At 40.6% G+C, this 11345-nt stretch overlaps 1 protein-coding gene across 1 annotated transcript in view; it reads right to left on the reverse strand.

Annotated features, from left to right (window-relative positions):
- Positions 1-3576: 3576 nt before the first annotated feature.
- The window catches only part of SPATA5 (spermatogenesis associated 5), a gene marked incomplete at its 5' end in the record, with an annotated part of 182713 nt that continues 174944 nt past the window's right edge, over positions 3577-11345 (reverse strand). The window contains one exon of the mRNA XM_010710091.2: positions 3577-3919. Coding sequence (XP_010708393.2) covers positions 3743-3919 — 177 coding nt within the window. The remainder of the gene's footprint in view (positions 3920-11345) is intronic.

Here is an 11345-nt window from a genome sequence, read left to right on the forward strand (position 1 = left end):
AGAACACACGAAGCACTGGAGAAAATGCATGGCCTGGTTTCCTACAGAAGAATGTAATAAATGAACAGCCAGAAGTTGCACAAGGAGCAGACAAAACCCAAGATTAGGGGTAGGTTTCAGCTGAAATATTTTTCTTCCACATGTCAACTTGCCATTCAAAAGTATGCCCAAATTCAATTACAATCCTGCATACATTTTGAACCCACTACTTAAGAACAGATCTTTATTGAGCTGCATTCATGAGATTACCCTTTCTTTCATTGCATTCATGTCAAGGGGAAAAAAGGCATCAGCAAAAGCAAAAGATTTTGTGGTTCCACACAGATAAAAATAATTATAATTCACTTCAACCAACCAACAACTATAAGCACAAATAGAAGAGCCAACCAAAAGCCTTACAGCCAGTCTCCTTCACCCTTGCCTGTTGCAGTAAGGAGGAGTTATTTTCCTATTAATGAACTTACAAGTATCCCCATCTAAGTCCAGTTCAACCAGACAGCACACAGGAAAGCACCGTGCTCTACCTTTCAGCTTCCTCTACCCTTGTGATGCCCCATCAGCACAGGGTTTGCACAGAGCATCATCCCCAGTGCAGCCTCACTCACAGCACTGATCACCGATGCTGATCTAACAGGAGCGTTGTGTTTGGCACATGCCCAGTTTCTAGAGGAGAAGAACCACACTTTGACATTGAAAATAAGTAAAGCAACTAAAAGGACAGAGCCAGAATACACAAACCCGAAAAATTAGCACTACAGACACAAAATTTGTAAGGGCTGACAAATTTGCTGATTTTAAATAGTCATCCTTGAAAATGAACTCAGCAAGCCTCACGTTCCATTCGCGCTCACACTGCAGAAAATTATCCACAGTAAACTTCATTCCTTTTCCAGGATTAAGAATTGTGTATTGTGCTTGCAGTGAGAATCTGTTTTACGCATTAGGGAAAATACAGAACTGGATGTTTTTCAGGTTAAGTGAAGGCATTTTTGCGTTTTGATCATAAATATTCTCCCGGTCATTTTTTGGCAAAACTGTCAAAAGACATTTTATGCCATTTTTCAAGACGTTGTTATTGGAAGAAGTAGTTAAACTCTGTATTTAAACAAAATGTGCCTGAAACATTGAAAAGCTGATTTAACATTAACAATTCTGCAATTCAAGCAGTACTTGGGCCAAAAACCAGCTCCAAAAGATAATGGCCGGCAGGAAAAGGACTGCATTCCTAAAGAATGTAAAGAAATAAGTATGGAAACCACTTCAGGAAGTAAAGAGGGAATGGGAGAGAGATGTTCCTCTCAAATGTATTCTTTTCTGTTTGCCAAGCTTCTATCATTTTATTAAAATAATATCTCACGCACACACCCAAACAACAGTAAAGGTGATTAACCCAGTAGTTGAAAGCACTCCTCTATCTCTGATTTATTCTGAAGCATCGAGGAATTCGGGCTTATATGGTCCCACACTGCAAGCAGCTTGATTCGGTGCCAAGGCACAATGTGTGCATGAAAGCAGGCTGTGAAAAGTTCAGCTCTGAAGTGAAAATGGCTCGTGTCAATGCTAGAGGAAAAGAAGCATTTCTGAAGCGCCCTGTCCAGTAGTGCCCTTGTCTGCATCTTCCAACGGGAGCCTGAGGGTGCAGAGGTGCTCGCTGGATGCCCATCCCCTCAATCCCAGCCAGTGCAGTAGCCCATTTCATAGAACCATAGAATCGTTTGAGCTGGAAGGGACCCTTAAAAGCCCCTGCAAGGAACAGGGACACCTATAGCTACATCAGGTGCTCAGAACTCTATCCAGCCTGATCCTGAGTGTCTCCAGGGACAGAAGGATTTTCCAAGGAGGTTTCAAAATGATCACGAAAAGGACTCTCATGCTGATAAGCATTGACCAAAATTGTATTCCAGCAGGAATTTGGGGTTATTTTCCAGAATTCTGACAAGAAACATTTAAATGTAACTGTTACTATAAATGGCTCTCACATCCTGAGCTCCATGTTGAGAATCCCAATTTAGAAAAGGATAAAGGAGTTTCAAATGTGGCCTGGATCCCCAAGGCAATTTTTCCTGTTTTTTTTGTTTTTTGTTTTCATTCCCTCTGCCTGCTGTACTATCAAAGAGTGGGTATGGGAAAGAAAAAGAATTCCCTGCACACATATCAGAACTAAGTAAACTATCTGCTTTTCTGAATCCTCTAATCCTTGTCAATGACAGTAAAATTAAATGCTAATTATAACAACAAGAAGTTAAGCTAAAACTAATAAAAAGTTGTTATCATAATACATAATGAGATTTCTTTTTCAAAGGCTACAAATTGCAGGCACAGTGGAACTGCATAGAGAAAAAACATAAGGCCAAGAGATTACTTCTTACCTTTCATACTGATAATATCATTACACGTAGAAATCTCTCTTAAGTGTATTCAAATTTCTTACTAAAAAACAGACATTTCTAAATAAATAGCACTCTCATGAATAGAATTAGAATGGCTGCAGGAAATAAAAGTCTTCAAAACCATCAATAAATAGATGCCAAAGACAATCTTACACTTGCTAAAGCCTGAAAAAGATCTTTCCTGCTTACTCCAACAAGTAAAAGCAGGACTTGCCTAAAATTTTGACTTGTAAATTCTTCTACTTACCTGCAAAGCACAAAGGAAGCACAGAATTAAGCAATGAAATTCTGGTTTTTGTCACCTTCTTAAATTGTTTTGTTAAAGTTCAGATTGGTTTTGTTGCATTATTCCCTTTATTTTTCAATCCCAGAATAGATAAGCTGCCTTTCCACCGTGGGGAAGAATGCTGAAGATCAATTTGCTTAATTAATTCTTACATCAAGTGCAAGAGCAGGGAGCCCAGAAATATCTGCTGCTGTTTCAACAGGAGATATAACAAAGAAGTAATTTGAAAAGATCTTATCTGTCCCTAAATCATTTTGTGGTCACTTATAGCACATTTTGTAAGGTTTTCTTATTCATTTGGAGCTGTGTTTTCCTCTAACTGACTGGAAATTACCAATCAACGCTCATATTTACATATGTTGATGGAAGCAAACAACATCATCTTTCAGTGATGCCTGGAAGTGGTTTCAGGTGAGGCAAGAATCAGATGCAGGTTGCTTTCTGAAATGCGTTGGAAGTCTGGTGATGTACAATTTGTAACGTGCCCGCTTTAAAGCATGCGTGAAACACTGCTGCTGAAGATTGAAGATAAATGCTTTGCTGTAATCAATCAGGGAAGCGCTATGGTCGGCAAGCCTGTTTGGCAGCTTCTCTGGAGATCGTAAATCAAAAGATTCAGAATAATTTCCAGCATTTTTGTAGTGAGGCCACTCCCCAGGTCTGTGCCGTGCTGGGAGGGTCCCTGGGATTAAACTGGGTTTGAGGCACGAACAAACGAAGGCAGCAGTGACACTCACTGCAGTTCTTTTAAAGGCCAAGAATCCTCTAAAACTTTAGATTTTGGGGGTTACTTTTTGACAGGTGGGTGTAGACTCAGAAATGCTGATTTAAACCAGCACTCTTACGGCCTCTGAAATGCAGATTATGCCATTGGAAATATAAAATACAAAGTTGAGATGATTTCTGTTACACTTAAAAAATCCACATGGGCATTTATTATGATGATTTCACATTTGAGTTAATGTTGGACATTCCATGTACAATGCAAAATTCTTTGGCTTTTGTCAGCTTTACAAAGGAAATTTGCTATTCACACCATGAACAGGCATATGTATTGGTTTGCCTTTCAAAGCGCATGCAGTCCACTTTGCTGCTGATAATCTGCATAAAACTGGATTAAGGAATCGGGAATTCTTGGTGTCACAACCATCAATGCATCCCGAAAGTGCCTTCCCAAGATACATTTGGCATTGATGTCCTCTTGAAGTGCTAGCAGGGCAGCTTCTCTACAGACTGCTGTTATCTGCAACGACACAAAGCATCCCACCATGTTATTATTTTAAAATGTATTGCTTGAAATGAAGGAAGCAAGCACGAGGTTATCAGCACATTCCAAACACCAGATACTCACTAGGACAGAGTTTCTCTGACACTTTTTTTTTAATTTAAATAAATGAGGTTGTGGGTGATTAGCACTTCCCAGCAACAGGATAGAGCTCCAAATTCAAACCACAGTAACATTATGTTTCATGCACGAGTACGCTGCAAATTACTTTAACTTGATAATCATATTACCTTGCCTTAACCCCTCTGCAACACCTGATAAATTAAAACTCCAGAAAGCAGCAATACATTTTTCTGTCCCCAAAGCACAAGAGCAGATATTCCCAGGCTCTGCAGGCACTTTTCCTTTTAAACTTTAAGCTGGGAAAGAAGTAAAACCAATTAATTCAGCAAGGAAAGCTCGAAGGAGAGGGGTATGTGGAAGGGGAGGGGGGTGAAGGTCTCGTACCCTGAAATGTGTTTTTAAGCTCTCTGGACTTCAGACAGCGGAAACAGACTGATGCCAGTGTCATTCTAAAGACACATTGCTGTGGTGAAAAGAGCTTGTGGAATGAAAAGAGATATTGTGATTTCCAGTGCAACAGGGAAAACAGTGATTGATAATGACTGCTCCCTTATATCTGTAAATGAAAGAGCCAGCTGAAACACATTTGTCCAGCTATTCAGCATATTTTCTCTGTTTGTTCACTTACTGAAAAGAGTTCCCCTGCTTATGCTGTGCTAATGGTTGCCAAAGCCGTTTAGTAGCTTTTTAGAGGATTTAGCAGCATGTTTAGGAAGCTTTCACAAGAAAACATGCATGGATTTAGATGGCTTTGTCAAGTTTCAACAATATTACTTTTAGTTCCTTGCTGCTCTAATGAACAGTGAAGCTAAACACTGCTGTTATGCATTTTAATGCACTTCAGGACTTCAGAGACAGTTAAAGGTGGAAGTAGAGCTGAGCTTTAGTGCTCTGGCTTCTTAGGGAGATAAGCAATGTATCCTTCCGGAAAGTAATGCAGGTACTTCAGTCCTTCCATTCAGGTTTTTCACTAAGTAGGTGGTGTGACTATTTCCTACTTTCCAGCACAAACACAAAGCTATTTGAAGATAAAAACAAAAAACAAAACAAAAACAAACAAAAAACAAAAAACCCAGAATACACAAAACTGAGATCAACGCCCCACACATCCCCACCTCTGCTTGAAATTAAACACAGCAGTCTTTCAGAAGAGAGAAGACTCTGGATAGAGAAACAGATCCCAAACATCCTGGACTCCAAAGCTGTGCTTGTCCTTAAGGAAGGGCGTGTTTTCCCTTACCAAATGCAGCACTAAGGGCAAGTTTTGCACAACACAAAGAGGAAGAGACTTCTGGGTTTTGTCCTTTCAGTTCTGCTCACAGAGACCGACTATCTACAGCACCAAAATGATGAAGAAGGGTACCACTGAAGTTCAGTTGTTCAGTTGGTGATATATTGCACTGAAGGAGAAGCTAAATAAAGGCTGTCACACTGGCAGATCCAAAAAAGAAGGCACTCTACTGCCAGTCCTATCTCTTTCTGTTTCATTTGCACAGGGAGACATTTGGGAGGAATTTGCCCATAAGCCAGTACTTCTGATGATGCCTAGATGCTTTCTTTGAGCTGTACAAAGAGTAGCAGTAACAGCAACCATAATTAAGGACTTTTTTCTTTTAATTGCATTCTGAAAGACTGAAACATAAGTTCTGTGATAACCAAAAATTACTTGACATGAGGAAAAACCAGAAAAAGATATTCTGTTATTTGGTATTCAGGAATATCTGAACTGCTTTTAAGGGAAGAGGAAAAGATTTTAAGGCATAAATTATAGTCCTCTCTTTTCCTGGCTGCACTCAGAATATTTGTGGACTAAATCTTCCATATAATATTGAGTAATAAAGAGTAGGCAATATGGCACAGTGTTTAAAATTTGGGCCCTTACACATGGTCCAAGAAGACCCAGGGCATTGTTTCCGTTCCTTTACTAACTGAGGATATCAGGTCTCTAATAGATATTCCGTGTCATAATCATACTGCGACATCTCATACCAGACCAAGAAACGGAAGGGATTTAAAACTTCATTTCTGCCTGGATTAAAGCACAGTATATGTCAGGTTGAGTGAGACAAAGAGGAAAGGAAGCAGAAGGGGCTTACAGACACACAGGAGAAAATCAGTAGCTTTTCAACACAGTGTGCAAGCCCCACAGGGCTCAGGGTCACTCCCACACCAGGCCCTGTATCTAGATCATGAGTTTTAAAACCTTGCAGTAGACTTTTCCTCAGTCTGTCCAATTACTTTCCTAAATCACTTCTTTTGGCCTCCATGACATCCTGTGACAAGCGCCACAATCTAATCATGCACTGTATGAAAAAGCACTTTTGTTTGTCTTCAAGTGGGTAATTTCAAGAAGTGCCTCCTAGTTCCTGTGTTACTAGAGCAGTGATTCATCTGCTCCCTATTCACCTTCCCCACATCATCAGTGACTGCATGGACTTTCACTATACCCCCCTCAGCCAGGTCTCCACAAACCCCCAGTGACAGTCCCTGCTGAGCCCTCAGGTTCTGTTCTGCCCTGTGCCTGGAGCTGCACCATGGCACTGAAATGCTTCTGAGGTGATTTTTTTCAGAAAACAACCTGTAACACCTTCAGCAGCTTTTTCTGTGCAAAAACATCTAATTTAGACCTCATACTTGTGAGTTTGAATCCTGGCTGACTTTCTTTTCTTTCCACTGCACTTATCAGCTTGAACAGCATCTGCCTGCCCCAGTAGATGAATGCTGTTAAGCACCATTACTTATCAATTTTAAGGCAATTCTTACCTATTTTCAAATACAAATCCGAAGGATAACAATTTCTGTTTTTTCAGTTAAAAAAGACTTCCAGATCTCAGAATGCTGTAAAGAATGGGAATAATGCTGTCCCAGAGGCAAAATTGCAGCTAAGAATACTGAAGGACAAAACAGGTATTCTCAGCTTCATCTGAATTGAGAGCAGCTTTCAGCACTGACCATTAAAGTGGTGATGAAGACATTAAGTGAATGTCAGAAACAACACTGTTTGAAAAGCAACAGGCCAGGCAGCAGGTAATTAAACAATAAGTAAGGGATGAAGGTTGTTATTGCAGGGATGAATAGCAAGCCAGATAGGGCTGAATATTACTAAATCTATGAGTGCTAGAATATACCCTATATTGATTATTAGCATCATTACAATAGAAAATTTAACAGACATGTTTCTCATTTTCAATGCAGTGAGAGCAAATTACTGATCTATTTACTGACATTAGTCTGATATCTGATCTTAGCGGAAATAATTTTCAAGCCTCCTTTAAAGAACAAATTACCATTTTTTCTGGTTAACAACAGAGTTGAACATAAGGAGTGATTTATCATCTGAGTGAGTGCTTCCAAGGTCAGAAAATAAGCAGCTCATTTACTCCCACTTGAGGCCCAAAAGGGACTGTGTTAAGTTATCTTGGGAGGAACAGAGAGCCCCAGCGAGCCATCCAAATCACACAGCTCAACTGCAACCAGCAGAGCCACACACAAGCTTGCAGCCACTGCCCAAGTAACGGTGGGTCCCAAAAAGCAATGGGTTTACACTGGCTCCACCTCCAGCATGTACAAAATGCTGGGTGCTGGCTGCAGCCCACAATGCTCAGCACAACCCATCCTTCCATGCTATTTCACTGGGCTGGCTCTGCCCACTCCTGGCAGTGAGCACCAGCCCTTTCCCGGTGAATGAAAGTCCTTTTCAGCTTCTTTGTGTTTAAAGTGCTCTAAATAGCTTTAAAGAATCTTAAAAAAAGCAAAAGCAAGAAAGAAACGAGCTTCTGTGTTAAAGCCTTAGGTAGTCTCAAGAAGGTGGTTTTGTTCATGTAGAGTCTGCGGGGAACACCTGTGAATGTCGGCTTTAATTGGGCTGCAGCTGGTGTCAATTGTGCACACAGTCCCTGGCAGACACTGCCTGCACATTGTGTTTCATTTTCCTTTTTCCTTCCTTTTTAACTCACTCCTCCACCCCACCAGTTAAAGTTGTAAGGGATTGTATGTAAGAAGGATTAGGAGGCTGGAAGCAGAACGGTGGGGGTTTTGTGAATAGCACGACGTGGGGTGCTGCCCGGCAGGAGGCTACCTGCAACCTCCTCCGCGGCACCAGGGCAGGCTGCTAGGCCGCAGGGCGGGCGCTGACCCCCAGTGTGCTCCCATGAGGGGACCACCAGCCCCATTGGGTCCCTCCGTGGTGGGGAGTGGCACCACAACCCACTCTGTGACCCTCTGTGCAGACACAACCCACTGCTGGCCACAGCCTCTAGTACAGGTGCAGGCATAAGGTTGGGCCTTTCATACCAGGCACAAACCACCAGACCACTGGGAAAGCAATCCAGATGCTAGCTGACCAGTGGGTTATTGTTATAGCAGCATCATGCTGCTTCTATGGGCAGAGCAGTTGGGGTATCATGACACTGGCAGGGAGGCATGCCGTAGATAATATTTGCATACAAGATGCTACTTTGGAGATAAAAATGTTGTATTAAGATGCCACAGTTGCCATTTTATTCCCCTTGACAACAGCTTAAATTGAGAGATTTTTAAGTGTTGAGAGGCAGACTTTTGTTGCATTTCAAAAAGTCTTCAATTTTGTATTTCTCTCATGTTTCAGCTTTCCTGTTTATACATAAAATAGGAAATACAGGATAACATGCCTTTCTTCTCTGAAAAGATGAATCCTTACAGCCCACTACAAATCTTGTTCTGTTTAGGAGAACAAGCTTCCAACACTAGGAAATAATTGATTGCCCCATGATAAATTTTCATCTCATCTTTGAACAAAATTACCCCTATATGGACACCTCTTCCTTCCACTCACATCTGTGATCTGTAGATTTAAATCAGATGGGTTCTGTGTTCAGTCATCCTGAAAATGGAAAATCATATCTTCTAAATGGAAGACAATGAAGTAGATTAGTGTAATACTTTTCATACAGTACCCATTCACTCCGAAGATTCGTGCTGCACCCATCACTGGAGCTTTGCAGGGAACTGACTTAATAACTGGTTGTCACTTTACACAGCTTTCATAACCTGCTACAGCAATGCTAGAAAAAAGCAAGTGTGCAAAGCACTCACCGGCCATGTAAGCACCCCAGTGAGACAGAAGTTTCTCTGATCTCTAAGCAACTATGTTTTAAAACATTATTAAATGTTTTCCTGAAGTGCATACATCTATTCCGGTTCTGTATTCATGAACGCTGCTCCTATTCGTATTGTAACAATTCTCTGCAATGAAATACTGTATTCAAATATTATTTTTTTACAAAAAGATAGACTTCCTTCTTCCTTGTTTATTAAAAAGACATTCAATATGAGTTGATGTTGGACAGTTACTTTAAAACAGAGGAAGAAGCAAGCACCTTCGTAATTCTTAAATAAAAAGGATAGGTGTCATGTGTGTCTTGTGTCTCTGATCCAACAAACCGAGCAAACGATCTCTGCCATTCCTGATTTCTTTTATGAGAGGTCGTTAAGGAAATGTAATCAAACAAAACCAGCTCCTTTAATGATCACTATAGGTAACTTCAGAATAGACAGGCTCAAGTCTTCACTTAGTGTTTAATCTATAGTGTGCTTATTTGCGTAACTTCACAGATTGATGCACTTGTCACTACATGTGCATGTGTACAGAGCCTACCTGATGATCTGCACCAGGGACATTAAGTTTTCATTCTACCTGAGTACACCCAGTCTGAGCAGGACAGCAGTTCCCTTGGATCTTTCCATGGTGGCCACAGCTACTCTGGGGCTGCAGTAGAGACCATGTCCTCCTCTTGGTCTCAGCCAGGAGGGCTAGGCTCCATGCTTTTTTGCTTACTATGGTCATAACACCCGGCACACCAGTGAGGACCTGAGCCATGCCACTGGTCCTGCGCTCTCATGGGGCAGCAACCAATGGCCACAAAATGCTACATGTAACTGCTCCTACAGGACCAAAAACTGAGCAGGGCTGTGCCTGGGCAGCAGATATTATCGCATGTATCAGTAGCTCTTAATATTCTATGAAGTTCAAACACACCCAGAGAAAAATAAGGAAGAGATAAGGTAAGTAGCCAAAATTAAGCATATGTATCATAACTATAACACATGATGACAGCTAGTGAGAATAAACCAGAGCCTTCAGTGGTACACGGTAAGTGTCATCATACATACCTCTACTCATCCCAACATGTTCTAACAGGGTGAAACTTTGAACCCATCTGTAAGCTTTCTTTATTCTTCTTTCCACTCTCTTAAAAATGTTACTAGATGTGGTATCCTTCCAAGCAATATATAAAACATGTAAATTCCAATTTAACTTCTGTAACTACAAGCCCAAAATGCAGCTAGTTTCCAAAACGTACTGTGTCGATATGGATCCCATCACTTTGGCAGAGACATGTCATAGCTACACCTTTCACAAAGGAATTCCGTAACAAAACGAGTTTTTACATGCTGGGACTAAATATTTTTAAACAGCGCTCTCTGCCAACTTCAAGTTTCAGCTATATTTGTGCAACTGAAAAAAGAATCACACACATGTTTCTATACAAGATTAAGCTGCATTTCTGGTTAACCTCAGAATTATTTCATTTTTATATAAACATTTAATGAGAAAGTTTAACTTCTTCCCTTCAGTGAGAAAAAGGAAGCCAAGCCACTAGAAAAACAGTCTTTCTGTATGTACACATACGTGTGTGTGTGTGTGTTCATTTTAATTAAAAGTAATTAACAGAATACTGTGTTCTCACTCAGAGTATGCTGTTACTACAGAGGACCTGCACATTAAGCCAATGCTATTTTACTGAATGCCGCTAGCAAGGTGGACTGGATTATGCAACTAAAAATTTAAAAGACTTGGAGAAGATCATTAGCTGTAGCCATCATAAGTTTCTCTCTAAAAAAGCAAAACAAAAGAAAAACAACAAAACGGATTTGTCAGCTTCTACCTGAGGAAACCTATCAGTGTATGGGCATTAATTAGCTCTTTTGTTTGCTCAGCTTCTTTCAGATGATGAGGCTGAGCAACACATTCAGCATATTCCAACTTTCTTGCATTGAAAAATTTTGCTTCTCAAGCCTGTTTCCTTTCTTAAGTTTAACCTAGGAGAACAGCAGAGGTCTTAGTCTCCTGTCGAAACAAAGCAAATGAATTCAATTCTGCAAAAGGAATTGGGAGACATGTCCTTCCTTCCCTAAAAATATTTATTCTTTTGTCAGTAGAACTCAGCCAGTCTAGAACTGTCTTTCAACTCGTTTCAGCTCCAGTAGCATTTCTGTTACATTATGTCACCAGTAAAAGATGGCTGAATCCACTCAACAAAAAGCCAAAAAAAAAAATATA

This window comes from Meleagris gallopavo, chromosome 4 (genome assembly GCF_000146605.3).
Source record: "Meleagris gallopavo isolate NT-WF06-2002-E0010 breed Aviagen turkey brand Nicholas breeding stock chromosome 4, Turkey_5.1, whole genome shotgun sequence".
Lineage (NCBI taxonomy): Eukaryota > Metazoa > Chordata > Aves > Galliformes > Phasianidae > Meleagris > Meleagris gallopavo.